Below are 16,531 nucleotides of genomic sequence, written 5' to 3' on the forward strand. Positions count from 1 at the left end.
TATAGTGTTGGTTTTTTTTTCTTTATATAAATAATTAGCCAGCTAAGTTCATTGGAAATTCTAAGTATGGTATGCAGCAAGTTTTTTAATCAATCAGCACAACAATGTACTATCACTTGTAATCAACACTATTACCCACCTTCTTATAAAACAAGATTCAAATGCTCCCTCATACACATTATACAAATTTGCTCTTACAGGACTGTACAGTTAACCTGTGGAAAAACTCAAATATTTCCCATGTTTTACTTCTCACACTTGAGTAAAACAACAGTAGACATTGGTGATGGATGCCAGGATGCTTAGGTGTCTACTTTTTTTTAAGTTCCCTTATGTAAATAATAATCTGTTTCAAAGTTAAAAATACTTCTCTTCCTGTCAGCTAATGTATATGGGTACTTTCATATCCTTATTTAGAAACTTGGCAGGAAACACAGAGGGTAACTGATTTTGCATAATGTCTCCCTTTCCCATTTTCAACATTCTGGCATAATACTAAAGACCAACTCGGTAAGGACAGGGGCAGAATAATTACGTTATGCACTGCTTTCTCAGTTTTTGACTAGAAATTAAATCAGTAATTATTGCTCAGATGATTTGTTAATATCATAAGCTTGCCCATGCACTCAAAACTTCAAATAAAAATAGTAGCACAGTCTGCAGATAGTAGTTTTTATCTTAGACCGACACTGTAGTATTTGTACAGTAATTAAAAAACATTTTCCACTTATTTTCATCCAGTGAAATGAAAATTTATGCTATCACTCCAATTGTGGAAGAGCTACCTAGTACAACCTGCTAGCCCAGGAGAAAGATGAAGAATGCCAATTAATTCAATTACTGACAGAAAAGATACCAGGATGAGTACCTAGCAGGTCAGGTTCAAAAACACATCAGAAGCATCAGTGTTAAGAAAATAAAGAAAAAAAAAAATAGAAAAAAAGAAAAAAGCTTGCGCTCCCTGTGCTGAGTAGCACTATTAAATTCAGATGCAGGGTTGTGTTTAGGTTGGACAGGCCCCAACAGCAGAACAAAGTCAGTCTGTCTTAGTACCATAACCAAATTCTACAAGTTAACAGCTTTTCATGAAAAGCTGCCATTTCAAAATGTCAATCAAACTTGAATATAAGTGGGAACTCCTGCAGAAATAACCAGCTGCAGGTTTGAAAAACATTTTTCACTGAAAGTGGAAACACAAAAGATGTTTGAATGAGATCTCTTTTCATTCCTGTAACAGTAGATGGTCATTTTCACAACATCAAGGACAAAAACATAAGACAAAATTGCAAATAACGTCTTGAAAGAACCATTTGCAGGGGTGATGAATGATTCAAGTTACAAATGACAGAATTATGGGCAAATGGAAACTCATTAATATGAAAAAGCTTCTCTTATAAGATTGCAACTTGTCTCCACTTTTTCTTATTACATCTGAATGATTAGGTTGTACGTATTAATTTCAATCCATGTTTAATATTCACTTTCTAACCTTCAGGCAGCAGCTTGTACCAAGATCATCCAATTTGCAATAAAAGTAGTGTGTCTTTATGGGGTTTCAGGTGTTTATTAAACAAAAAAAAACAGGCTCAAGTTGATTAAAACACAGATTCTAGCAGAACAAAGTTAAAATTTATAATCTACCCACTGAAAGAACTCAAGTTATCTAATTCAGTTCTGTACATCCAAATGTAAGCCACATTTACTCAATAAACCAAGGGGAAAATAGTATTTCTACAAGTGTACACTACAGTGGAAAAGAAGCTTACCAGTATCACTTTGGCCACACCCTGCTTTCTGGATAATACAGCAGGAACAAACCTAATTTGTCCACTCTCTGAAAAATGCATACTGTCTCTGAAAATGAGTTTTCTGTCCAAATACCAGCTTCACCAATTTCTTATTCAACAGCTTGGCTGATGTAGCAGTGATTTATTTCATAAATCTCCACATTCAATGCTGTGAAACAAATTTAGCTGTTAGGGAGGCTTACAGAAGAGTTGTACTAGAAGTGTTGGGTTTTGTTGTTTGGTTTGTTTTGGTCTACCCCACAGGAAGGTAACACCTGTACTGTAGAATCAACATTCATTACACGGTTTTCTTATAATAAACAAGTAACAGAAAAAAAAGAAATTGCACAGTAGACAAACACCTCAGCATGTCCCAAAGTTTAGAGTATTAATGTAGACATACTGCCTTTCACATATTTACCTCCTTCCCAGCATGACTATCACTATGATCACCACATGAATGGGATAGCATTAACTCTTTTGAATGACACCACCTTTTCCTTAAGTTGCACTTTTCACCAAAGTGAAAACACATTTATGAATCTGGTAAATTTCACTAACTGGAATGAGATGAAGCAACACAGTTACATTAAATATAATTAAATGTAATTATTACTGGAAAGTTCAAAGAGTTATCGAGTTGGAAAACAGCAGATAGGATTCTTCAGCAGTGTTTGCTGCCAACTAAGATGCTATAAGACATAAAACTCAAACAACTCATCACTACAGCCTAACTGTACTGAGATATCAGTTACATCATCCAATTTCACACTGTAGCAGTGTTTTCTATAGCATACATTCACTTCTGATATCCAAAATCTCCATCTTCATGCTATACCAAGCTGCATTTCCCCAGCTGCAGGCTGCAGCACCCTAACAAAGCTGCCTGAGATTTTTTCCTTATGCTCAAACTTCAGTAGAATCACAGCAGAAGTTTATCAATAATGCCCCAAATGAGACAAAAATATAGTGAAACTTTTCATCACTAGTTCTTGTTCTTATCATTTCGTATCACCAGCATTTGTTTAGGTAAGCTGGAATCTATAAAATCTACTGTGAGGTTTTGGCAATAAATAATTAGCCGTATGAAGAAACACTTGAAATAAGATTAACTTGACTATAAAATGTTGCTACCAAACTATTTCAAAACTGAGACAGGGGAAAAAAAAAAAAAAGAAACAAACTGCACCATATCTGGCACCTTAGCAAGCAGAGAGTGGGTTTTTTTGAACATTCGCAAAAGCTTATTTACTTCAGGAAACAGTTTACAAGTCAGAACGTGCTGGAGGTTTTTTCGTTTTGTTTTGAGCTGCCAATTGTTAGTCAAGATTGCTTTTCATTTTACAGGAGTGTTAAGAATGCAAATGGTTAACAGTAGTATAAACTATATACTTGGTTTAAGTTTGAACGTCTAGAACTATTACACACTGCATTCATCTGCATTCCCTGTTTATGGGAATGAAATATGTAGTCATTTGAAGTCCACAATATGTATACTGTGTTTGTAATAACTGCAGATTTTACAAGCACATTATTCTTTCCATTAGGATTAAAACCTCACCGAATAGCAATTTGTGAAAGAATTCTAGCAGGGCCCTGAGCCCAGAACTCTGACCTCTGATGAGATGCTTGGCAGCAACAAACTCTAGGTCTAAGCAAAACATCTGGTTTGAGTTAGACTTCCTGAAAAAATAGCCCCTGTACTGGGGAAACTGGTATTCACTCAGCTTTGTCTATACACTTTGACTGACTTCAACGCTGTCGCGGGGGGTGGAAGGGGGAGAGCTTTGCCAGAACGCACGTCAATCACTGTAGACTTCTTGGTGGCCTCCAAATAGTCAGGCACTTACATTAGGAGACACTGTACTCATTTGTTGATGCTTCTTGGGCTTTTTCCTATTGTACTTCACAGCTCAATGTTTCTTTCAGAATTAGTGCCAACTCTAAATTATCTAATCCAAAACTACAGTCGAGCTCAAAACATACATTTTGCCTGAAGAAATAGTTTCTGCAGGTTTGGGGGTTTTTTTTAAACAATAATTATTTTAACTTAATCTTTCTTGCAAATTTAGACAATCACTGTCATCATAAAACAAATGGGAATATTCCCCAAAGAAAGACAAAAGTTCCACTCCCAGGAAATTTGTAAGAACAGTAACAGTTTTTGGTTGGCTCCCAAAATATTTTATACACAACACCCTTCTTACATACATTACACAGATAACAGTACCACAGAATGGTAACTGTATAGAAAATGTTGATACACCGGGAGCAGGTACGCTGACCCTGCTGCTTCTACGAGCAATCAGCACAAGCTCCTGCAAAAAAAGGATCATAAAAGGATAGAGCTGGTGTTTGCTTCTCGTTTTCTCAAGATGGAAGGCACATCATATCAAAGATTAGGTGAAAATGAAGCAATTAATTTTGCAGGCTCGGTAAGAGTTTTACTTCATTAAAGCTGGCAGCCCAGTTAAGGAAGACATGAACAGCCTGGTGGGGTAGGTAGGATGATGCTTCAGTAACGCATGGGACTGTCAAGAAGTATGGGGCCAAACTCAGTTCATCACACTAACATTTCATTTGCAGGTGATTTTGTATTTTCAAATATCATTGTGAAGCCTTTTGAAAGTAATTAAGCCATAATAATGGAACAGGTAGCAATACCTACTGAGACCTGTTACGTTAAAAAACACACACAATGGCATTAAGTGTCTTAGGTAGAACCAGGAAGCTCAAAATAATTGAATCTGAAAGTAACAGAGAATTTAATGGAGATCTCTGTAAATGCATTCATCGATGTTGCATATACACACATGTATGTATAATATGTGTGATAATATTCCTCTATATGCAATTTTGCTATGAACAGACGAATTTACCTTTGCTGGCACTATTAGTAGGACCTAATTCTATTAGTAGAATACTTTCCTGTACACTCTCTACTTAATAAAAACGTGTTCGGGTGAAAAAAGCATCTGAAAAAGTATTTTCTTTCATCTACTGCTCTATTTTACACAAGTCTGCCATACCACTGTATATTGTCAATGCACTCATAGTTTATTTTCTTCCTGCGATTGCTAATGCAATAATATTTTTATGCCTGATCTAGCAGTAACTTTACACTGGAATTAAATGTCAATTTCTACTTTCCACCCCCAAAATTCTAAATTAAACACCAGTGACACCGACCTCCTGCATTCAGGCAAAACGCAGTCACATACCCACAAAGGGACATTTATAAAACGAGCCTTGCTTGTTTGAACTCCAACGCTGCCGTCACTGGAGTTTCACCCGGGAGACTTAAATAAATAAAAATAAACCAAAGTAATAAACACCATGTTTTATGGAGCTGCACAGAATTAAAACAAAAAAAAATAAAACAAAAAAAACAACAAAAAAGGTCCTCGTGGCAAACTTGAAAAATTAGAATTAAAAGCCGTGGAAGGTCTCGGGCCCACAGTGCGCAGTGCCAGTGCTGAGGGACAGTCGGGCCACCCACGCCAGCAACGACCTGCCCGCGTGGACATGACAATATAGGAAACAAAACAATGTTCCAAATTAAGCCAACTTTGAAATTTCCAAGTGCAACAGGAATAATGGATCACGTCCTGCCCTCTCAAGCAACAAGAGGCATGTTGAAAAAAATTGCCTCTGATCTAAGGCTTTGTAATATATAGTTATGTTCTCTGAGGAACTAAATTTTTCTACTACTGATGGCATTCCAGTGGCCATGTTATTCAAATGTCTGACATTAAACAAATTTTTCTTTTTTTTTTAATTAAATATCACATCTCTCCATAGACTTCAGGTTTTTGGAAGACTGCGTATAATTTCAGAAATCATCATTGTCAGCTGGTTGACAGCAATAAAGACAACATTCACTTTAAATAACCCTGAATTATATGCAGTTGAGTAAATTTGAATTTGTTTTGCTTTAAGGTCTTCCAAAGTTGAGGCCAACATGCTGAACAAAAATATTAAACTATCTATAACCCTGTGTCAACATATGATGCTACTGGGAATGGTAAGTGAATTAATTTTCCAAGGAAAATTAATTACTTATGACTTACAGTTGTAAAAGCAAACAACGTAACTGTGGATTAGGGCACATTTAATTTCTGTTTGGAGTAGCGATTAAATTAATTTCATATAATTCATGGTATGTAATGGAAAGCAGAAGAAAGATGAAATCTTAGACAATGACTGACACAGAAAAAAGTGTATATTTATGTTCCTGATCCAAAAATAAAGGTCATGGATATTAATCACTGTCTAGCGAATCATGATTTTAGTTTCTAAAATGTTTTTTTCAGAACTGTTTGTTAGAAAAAGTGTTATTAGTAAGATAAAAATCTAAAAAGCAACAAATTACAAAGCATCAGAGATCTTGCATGTTATATTCTCTCATTGAAGAGAGACTGCAATTTTCGGTGATAACTATCGAATGACATAACCTGTCACAGGATTATTACGAGGAAGAACAACAGCAATTTAAATTCATACTACATACTACAGTAATTTAAGTTCATTTTACTCTAAGAAAGAGAGAAAAAATTTGATCACAGATGCAGCATTTAAACTAATATGTACACTAACTCCACACCACAACTTCAACATAAAATGTAGGATTTTTATTGGTTACTAACATTTTATAGTAAACAGTTACTGAGAAAAATAAAGCCATAGCTCAAGTGAACCTATGAAAGTTCTTGCAGCATTCCATAATTTGATATTTGTTCAAACTAAGCAAGAATAATTATTTTGTCTTGCACTGTGAAACATATCAAGTTATTATTTCAGATGATATCTTCGACTAGAACCACACATATTAACAAACCATGTAAGAGTTTAAAATATCATCAGAATTCTAATTGCCACTTATGGTCTTCTGCTGAAGGTGAATATGAATTTATTTCCAATTCCAGACTTTCGGATATCAAGTCAACAGCTGCTGTGCTATGAACTCACACAGAATCACTCAAAAGTACAATAATATTAGTATTTTTCCTTGTGATCCAAATGAATATACTGTTAATTCATGAAACCAAAACAACAGATGCAACAGATGACTGCCGCACTGCAAGTAGTGACTACGGAATTCCACTAACAAATAATATTTACATTCATGATGTTTAAATTGACCCCACACATACATTCAAGGCAAGTGATTCACATCCCCACTGCCACTTTTACCTGACTTTGGACACCACAGAGATGCTTTTACTATGGTCACAGGTTAATCAATTTTATCATTATAATATTTACATTAAAATCTGACTAGACTTCATAACACAGAGCCTTAGAGATTAACTTACTTCACATAAAATATGAGTGAGCCCAAAACTCAAGTTCTATGAACACAAATATCCCATCACGGATATAAGTAATGCCAAGAGTAATCTGTGGCTCCCTGGCTGGTTTCTACTGTAGTATTTTTAAGAATGTTTCAAAAATGCAAGGAACTCAAGTTATTAAAATCTCAATGAAACCTAGCTGAAAGCAGCTGAACAACTTTTCATTGCTTAAATTGTGTATTTTCGCCTAAGGTTATTAAATACTTGAAATATAAACAGGAAGCTCAACAGCATCTCACACATTTCAGAAGCTGTTCTGTCAAAATACTTTTGAAAGGACAGACTTTATCATCCTCTTTCAGCTTTTAGTCTATCAAGCATTTCCAAGCATATGTGGCAGCCGTATCAAGTGGATTTACAGGATCCCAGCCTCACAACTCCCTCTTTGCTCCTCTGGCCACTCGGCTCCCACACCAGAACAGCATCTCACAAGGGTTTAAATCCACCCAGCTGCATTAAAACTCAGCTCAACCATGTTTGAACAAGCTCTGCTCAACTACATTCACAGAAAAAAAAAAAAAAAAAAAATCAAACTGAAATATTAAATGGTCTAGCACAAAGGGTACCCTGTGCTTGGGCAATTCTGCTCAGGAGTTCCTACTTGCCACTTTCATGGTAGTCTGGAAGTAACCTTTACAAGTATTTTTTGAGTACACTAACATGTATAATTTTAGTCCAATTACAGCACAAATCACATGAGTGAGTTTGCACCAAGGCTGCTGCTGTCACAGGGCAACAAAAAACTTCATAACAAACTTCTGCCAAGAGAGCTGGTAATTATGCAATTGGAAACAAACTGACAAGGGAGGGCAAATCTGTCCAGCAGCTGCTTCCTATCAACACCCTTAGATCATCCCACCTCAGTATATACCAACATTTCTCCTGAAGCTTGCTAAAACCTCAGCAGCTCTATTAAATCCCACATACGCAGATATAAACTCTCTAATAATAAACAGCAGAGGTGCAAGAGGGGGATTATTAGCAGTAATGTCTAAAATTTACCTGCAGTTCAGGTTGCTTACACAGGCACATCTCTGACAAGTTTTCAAATGCTGTCTAACAGTGCATTTTTGGTGACAGCAGTGCAAAGAGATGCAGCTCATGGGCAGCGTCACAAGTGACGTGCGGATGCGGTGACAACTCTTTGCCCCTGCGCTCTTTGTAAATATGCACGCATTTGCTTTCATTGCCTTAAAGGCACAGCATGGCACCTCGCCAAGCCAGCACATTTTCTGGGAGATGCCAGCAAATATATATGGTGTACTAGCTAAAATCATTAATAACACAACTGTTATCTTCTTTCTATACCCCTTTGTTTTGTTTTAACCAGCCATAATAGACTAGTGAAAGTTCATTGTGCTTTGCTGACAGTTGATTTCTCTTCAGGTAGACATAATCAACGAGACTTTGCCAAGTTACAGGACACAAACCATCCCTGGCAGCCAGCAAAACTGCTGCTGAAGATTAAATTGTACAAACTTGCCAGAGGTATATCTTATCTGGAGAGGAATCTTAAGCTTTGCACACCCACCCCATTTCCAGGAGAAGGGGGGATGGGGGTTGAGGGGAAGCATCCAAAAAACATTACAGGGTGATTAGGTCTCCCTGACAAAGCTGTCTGCAAAGACTTTGCTCCCATGGATGTCAGATGGCTTGATTCAAAGGGCTTTACTTTTTAAAACGAAAATCACTTAGTTTACCCTAAAAATGATGTTGGGCAAAACCCACGTTTTTCACTTGCTTTCCTCACAGAACTAATGCTTTACCACCACTGCACGATAAATAAGTATTCCCTAAGTTGCTGGGTGATCAAAATCCTGCATTAAGCACAAACATATCCACTCGCCTACATATACACCCAAAAAAAATACACCTTTTCCATACTGATAAGACACTATTTTTTTTTCCCTGCCCTCAACAAAATTTTATAGGTAGAAACATCACACCCCATTCCTTTGTATACGTTAAAACTCTCGAGTATTCCTCTCCTTTTGCCACAAATTCCAAAGCAAGCAATTCCTTACGGCGTGAAGCGAAAAAATTCTGCAACAACAGTCTCTTTACAGGAGCCTACAGGTTCACAGGAGGGGTTTAAATTTCCTTTAGTGAGGAGCAGAGCTAAGAGCACTGTGAAATACTGTCCCACATGTCCCTGTCTTTCAGATCCCAGTGAGTTCGTTCAGAGACGGGATGGAACATAGAAGTCCACAATTTGTGAAGCAGCTTTCAAGATCACTACAACTGTAGTGGTGATTCATCAGGCAAAACTTAGTTTGCACTGTAGTAAAGACTTGAGCCACTAGCTATTTCTTTCCAAACTGGAATTCAGCTTTGAAGTGGCATGGAGAGGTGGCAAGGCAAATACATTCTGTATCAAGCAGAGTCTGGGCATCATTTTCATGTTCAACTACAGAAGAAATCATAGTAATACAGGCTGAAGGTGATAAATTAATTTTGGCTAGGTTCCTGTCTGGGAGGAACAAACAATTTTCCTAATGAGAAAACGATTAAAGATGAAAAGGGCCCTTAGGCAACTGGAATTTTGGTCTGAGAGAGGCCCTAATGAATGAGGTTGTGTTTCTCTTAGTTTAAGGAAATACCTGCTAGATTTCGGTCCTGATTATTTTTCTCTGACAAACCTGATTTTCTTGGTAGCGCACAAGCTCAGAATCATAACTTGAAATTAGAATAAAAGCAGGTGGTCAAAAGTACAAGTTTCAATCATTTTCCCCCTCAATTTCCAGATATCTCCTGCTACCCATAAACTTGCATTTCCATACCCAGAGTATCCATACCCAAATGAGCAGTTTTCCTTGGAAAATTTGCACTAGAAAAACTAGCAAACACCAATATTCTCACAAACATGTACATGAAGTACCAAGAAGCCAGGTAGAGCGATTCAAAATCCCATGGAAGCAGAGACTACAGAAGATGGAGCCACTTCAGCCAGTCCTCTTGACGGGCCACACACTCCACAGACTGAGAAAGCTCATATTTTGAGCAGCAGATTTCACACATAGCCACTTTATCTTCCTGTAGCACTAGTGTCATTGCTGACAGCAGCAGCTCCTGCCCAAGGGGATAACTCCTTCCCCAAGCTATGCATTGCTGCTCCTGCCTTATGCCAACCTGGGACATCACAGAGCCATCAGCAGCACCAGTAAAGGGACCAGTGCACTTGGGCAGGAGTAGCAGAAAAGGTAGGACCACTCCTTTGTGGAGCTCTCACTTTGATCAACACACAATGACCATGCAAGCATCCCTCACGAAACCACCATCCTGCTCGTGCTATTATACGGCTTCCACCATCATGGGTTGACAGCATACAGCCTCAGTCTGAAGAAGTGGATGCTGGGTGCAGGACTGATCGCTGTCTGTCCTTCAGGACAAAAATGCCAAAACCTGGATTCGTCAGATCCCTAAATATCCATTTCAAGGTGTTTAAGAAAGGAGAGGTAATACCTAAATGCTAGGTCTATAGTCACAGTGGGCCAAGAAAGTAACTTTCTCTGTAAGAAGCTTGTTACAGTGTTGATCTCAACTACACATTGCATATTTCATCACAGAACTTACTGAAAAGCTGCAGCTAGCAAATGGGTTATAAATTAAAGTATAACAAAATTTTTCAAATTGACTGGGATAATATAAAATCCTGTATCTGATACGCTCCTCATCTGAAGGCTGACATCAGCTATTACTTTGGGATTCCCCATATGACGCCACAGCTTTTCCCATGCCTGCCCTCTGAGATGCCAGCAACTGACGGCTCTCTCTGAAGGAAGATCAGCCTCAACAGCTGAATTTCTCTTCTCCTCCCTTTCCGTGAGACAGCGCTCACCCCGAGAAGGCAGCAGAGGTTTTGAGTCTGCTTTCAAGAGTGCAAATTTGCTTTCAGTAGTGTCACTTAAAACTCTAATACCTCAAATTTCTCTTTGAACGAGCACCTTACAGCTCCTACAGTGCAGAATTCTGACAGGAGGTCTCTTTCCCTCAGAGGATTTAAGCAAACCATGACAAAACTTAAAAATACAGATAGTTGGTAAAGAACAATTTTTGATGTCTACCTTTACCAGGCTTTCAGGAATTATTTCTCCAAAACTTTTCATATAACCAATTTGGACATGAACAGATAATGTAGTTCACTGTTTACTTGTAAAAGTCGATCTAGTGGATCAAGAAGCTCCCCTGAAAGGGCCAAGAATGTGGTACTTACCCAGGTCTGTTGCAGTGCAAGGTAGATGATGCCAGCCTCAGTCACTGAGGCAGTGGTGAACCGCTGCAATACATCCACTGCAACATTTGCCTGACAACATCATGCTCCCAAAACCATACAGCCACCACCAGGTCCGTGCCTTTTTGCTTTAGATGCATGTTTGTACAATGTGCATGTGGGCCACAGCAGATAGCGTGCATCTAAATGAATATCCTCTAGCCACAGCAATGCAAGTTCCTAATACTTACAAATTCACAGTACACTTCAGATAGTAAACCAAACCCATTTTGGAATCCATTTTTAAAAATTTTGTTTAAAAAAGCGCAACTGACACTTCTTCATGAAGTGACGACAATATTTTGTTGTTGTTAAATATGTTTTTCCTTACAGCAAGGACCAACAATATCTGTACTACTTTTCAGTATAGTGGTTGTTGTTGTTATTGTTATAAATAAAAGCAATGGGTCTCTACAAGTAAGGAAAAAGTATGCTTCAGACTGAAGTTCCTTTTTTGCCAGATGACCACCCCCTGGTTTGCAGCTGTCATCATTAAGGCATATTTTTAGTGAAAATAAAGAAATCTACAGTATTTCAGCCCTTCAAACTGATTTTCCTCAAGAACTATGGTATGGTTCATACTGAAAGATTAATTATGTAAGTTAGTTTTAGTGATAAGTTTTGCATTTAGCAAGCGACATGAGTACATTTTGCAGTCTGTGGGAATACAAGCACTGAGCACTACCTTAACTAAAATGCTGACCTCAGTTTGCTAAAAAATAAAACAGGATATACACTTCCTTGACATTTTTCATAGCACCTTCCTTTTTCACACCAGCTTTAGCAGCGGTAGTAAAGGATTCTACGCCACTAATTGTATTCTATCCCACTTTCTTCTGTGTTAGCCTGAAAGTACAGATCCAGACTGTTCTATGCTTTCTGTTCTGACTTCTGTTCCAGCCTTTCAGATTTAGTCACATTCTATAGTTTCAAAAATACAGAGAAAAGCACATGCTGAAGTTTCCATTTTTTTTTTACTTCTCTATTTGGTGGGACTTAAGCACATGCATAAATGCTTTCCTGAATGGATGCCAATATGCTATAAAATGACAATAACTTATGTACCACTTCTCAATACCACTCACTTTGTAAAGACACTTTAAAGGTAAAAGCTACTTCTCAGAAATAACCTACAAAAATGTATAAAAATAAGAATTGTCAAACATGTTCCAGCTCAGCTGTAGTAAATGAAAAACTTCAAAACAAATGCTTTTATTACAAACTTCTAAGAAGGAATGCACGTAATAGTACCAATTAATGGCTTCTAAATGGAGGATCAATATCTCATTGTATTTTACACAAAGAGCTAAAACCCCATTGCTGTAACAATACCAAAATAAAATAAAAAAAAAAAAAAAAAAAAAGAGAAAGCTTTAGGTATCAGGTTACCTGTCTGGTTTGATGGTTTTAATAGGCTACAAATCTGGCTACAGCCATTTCAGAGCCTCAATCACAATCGTTAAAAGTAGAGATTAAAAAAAGTGGCAGTCTATGACTTCTAAGTATTTACTACCATTCTATCAGCTCTACAAATGTCTTTTAAAGGAGACATAACTAGTTGACAATTATGAAGCAGCACTTTGGTGTTTCTCTATATCATGATAGATTACTTAGATGAAATGATACGTATTATCTTACCTGATACATTCCAACTCCTATGTGTTTGGGCTCAATTTTCACTAGCTCAGCTAATGGGTCTTGGACGCGTCTAGCTATGGAAACTGAAAAACAGAATTAGAAAACAATCATGGGTTTTATCTGAAAATTAGAATAATGTAATTGCTTTCGCTATTTTTTTGAAGTCTTCTACATATTTAATCCCTTTTTTTTTTTTTAAACCTGGAAATAATCTATAATGTAGCAAAATTCTTTTCACTGTTAGACACAGGACACAAAATGTATATTAATCAAACTTTTTGATTGGATACTTCAAGTAAAGACCCAAGGAGACTTCAAACTGTAATCAAGACTTTTTTTTTTTCTGGCTACATAGTTAACAAATATAACTGTACACACTTCATTTTTGTCTTGTATCCATACTAATATGTAACATTTAAAATTAAACTTTGAAATATCCTTTAACCGTAAATCACAGATATGTAGAAACAAACATTTAGAAATGAATGAAATGACTGTTCACAGACTTATCTAATATAGTATTTCCCAAGGTATATATTATGTACTTATGTATTATATATTTATATAAGTCAACCATAAAATTCAGTGTTCACTTTGAAAATGGTTCTTGGACTTTACTAATCTAAACTGCATACCAAAACACATCCATTTGCAATCTGTCATCGTTATAACCATGCTTAGGGAAAAAAAAAAAAATAAGCCATTTCTAACATTTCTGGTGGCATTAAGAGCACATTGGAAGAACCTTTGGTCTTCTAAATCCAAATGCTGAACCAACTCTGAATTCTTGAAGCTTATATTTATTCATAAATCATTTACTTACATCTCAGAACAAATACTTATTTGCAAAATGTCAATTTGTAAATTCTCAACCGTGGTCTAATCGTGCAGACATTGAGTTTTGTTCAGTATTTGCAACAGTGCTCTGTCTCGTGTATACTGAGCTAGAAGAGTTCCACTCTATCAGCATTACATTTATAAACTTTTTTTCTCCTGAATAAAGTAGAGACAGGTTGGTTGATTTAGGAGCTCTTAGAACACACATTCTACCTTCCTAGTGCAGGAAACACTGATGAAGAACAGGAGTGTCTAGAAGTACTGCAAACGTCTTTCCAGAAAAAAGGACCAGATTTCTTTCAAAAACAACCAAAAAAAAAACCCACAACAAAACCAAAACTAAACCCACTCAAAAAAAAAAAAAAAAAAAACACAACCAAAACAACCCACAACAATTGGGGGGGAAAAAAAAAAAAAGGAAATCAACAAAAAAAACCAAGGGCTGGTCTTACTGCTAAGGCTGCCTTTCCTACCACATGCATTTGTGAGCAAGTATGAGAGAAATGAGGTGGCACTGAAGAAAACTGTGATCCTTTATTAGCTGTCTCCAAAAGCACCCCCACAGCTGGCACTACTCATTCCAAGACATTTCCTAAAATTTACTTTACATTTGAATTCATTTTTAAGAAAAACAAGAGAGGATCACAAGAAGACTAGACAGGAGTCAGGAGTAAACGCGTATACCCATGGTGGTTTGGTCAACAATACATACATAAAGTTTAAACATGAAAATTAGAACTATTTACAGTGGTCAACGGCTGACTTCATACATACACATATGTATAAGATCACAAACATGATTATCAAATATATATGAGATAGATACATCTATAAATGTCAGCACCTTTACAGAATCAGAGCACTGTTTAGATTGGACAGATCTCTTGAGGACAGACCTCATCTTGTCCAACTCCCCTGCTGAAGCAGGGTCAGCTAGAGCAGGTTGCCTAAGATCATGTCCACTTGGGTTTGGAAAACATCCATGGATGGAGACTCCACAGCCTGTCTAGACAATCCATTTCAGTGTTTGACCAGCCTGACAGTAAACACGTGTTTTCCTGTGGTCAGATATAGTTTCTTGCATTTCAATTTGTGCCCATTGCCTCTTGTCCTGACAATGGGCACTACTGAGAAGAGTCTAGCTCTCTCTTCATTCCCTCCCATCTATACACCTTCGTAAGATCCTCCCAAGCCTCCTCTTCTCCAGGCTGAACACTCCCAGCTCTCTTGGTTTCTCTTTGTATGAAAGGCGCTCCAGTTCCTTAATCATCTTTGCAGCCCTAATTTAAACAGCAACAGCCACCACTGCAGGGTGTTAAAGACTACATAGCATTTTGGAAAATGACTTGACTGAACATTGTTACTTGAAGCCAAAATAGTAGGTAGACCTAGCACCTCTTTATCAGCTATATAGGCTTCTCAAACCACAGGTGCAAAGTTTATCAATCAAATAGAGCAGTTGAGATTTCACTTTTAAAGATCTGCACTGCTAAATGTATAGTTAACATGAAGTTCACTGCTTGGTCATGCAAGACTTCATATCCATTGTTATCCATTTAAACACACGCTGACAACGGTAGTTTGCAAGCTAGGCTCAGAAAGCACTGTGCTGGTGACATCTAATACACCTGTCTCCCTGATAGAGAAGTTCTGAATTCAAAGGCCATCACACACACCTTGTTTAAAAAAAAAAAAAAAAAATCATAAAAAAATCACAAAAGGATAACCAGTGTAAGTACATTGGTTATTGCTTACTACAGAAATGCCTGCCTACAGCAATCACCTGTATTAATTACTTTGAAATATTAGTGGTACATATCACCGGTCACCTCACAAACAAAAGTAGATCAAAACACCAATGGAAGGACTGATCCAAACCAGGAAACATTTAAAACTATGTATTCCTTCTGAATGTATTTATCTCTATGTATAGGTACTAAACTTGTCTTTCAGCAAGCGTTCTTAAACTCAACTTGTTTAATAGCTATACAATGTTTTAGAGAATTTTCGTTTAGTTCCACCTAATGGCAAAACCCATTTCAAAAGTTACATTTTAGATAAGCTGAAAGCAAATATCTCTCACTGTCCACATATCTCTCACTGTCCACATCTCCTTTAGTTACACCTTTTAAAAATAGACAACTACACGGATAGGTTGATACAGGAATTTTCCAAGCATAACCTTCTCATGGGAACCTTCAATTAAAAGTAAAATTTAGACTCTTCTTGTCATAATAGCGAGGTTGACAATGCCGTCATATCCCTCGGAGGCTTTCAGCGGAGGCGTAGGACCTGATCCAGCAAAGCACTTCAGCACAGATGCATGTCGGTATTCCCACTGGAACCAGCAAAACTATTCACATGCATAAAGTTACACAGACATTTAAGTGCTTTCCTGGACCAGGCCTAATATTACAATATCGAAGCGCGAAGATCAACTAACAGGCAGTTATACGATTTAAGGGAGGCAGCTCTTATGGCCACGCCAGTAGGATACCTGACCTGTGGGATCCCCACTAAAGCTGCAATTTTACTCCAGAACTTTCCAAATTCAAAATGAAAGAGTACAGTAGTGAAAATACAAGGGTCGTCCACATTCTCTCTAGGCGCAAATTCAGTCAAGATTGGCATCTGCTGTCTCTTGT

At 37.3% G+C, this 16,531-nt stretch overlaps 1 protein-coding gene across 2 annotated transcripts in view; it reads right to left on the reverse strand.

Moving 5' to 3' along the window:
• Nucleotides 1-16,531, reverse strand: part of SRBD1 (S1 RNA binding domain 1) — a 130,822-nt gene that overhangs the window by 39,929 nt on the left and 74,362 nt on the right. For both annotated transcript variants that reach the window (XM_071806090.1, XM_071806091.1), the window contains one exon: nt 13,050-13,132. In XM_071806090.1, the coding sequence (XP_071662191.1) occupies nt 13,050-13,132 (83 nt within the window). The remainder of the gene's footprint in view (nt 1-13,049; nt 13,133-16,531) is intronic.

The sequence above is a fragment of the Patagioenas fasciata genome, chromosome 3, assembly GCF_037038585.1.
Source record: "Patagioenas fasciata isolate bPatFas1 chromosome 3, bPatFas1.hap1, whole genome shotgun sequence".
Lineage (NCBI taxonomy): Eukaryota > Metazoa > Chordata > Aves > Columbiformes > Columbidae > Patagioenas > Patagioenas fasciata.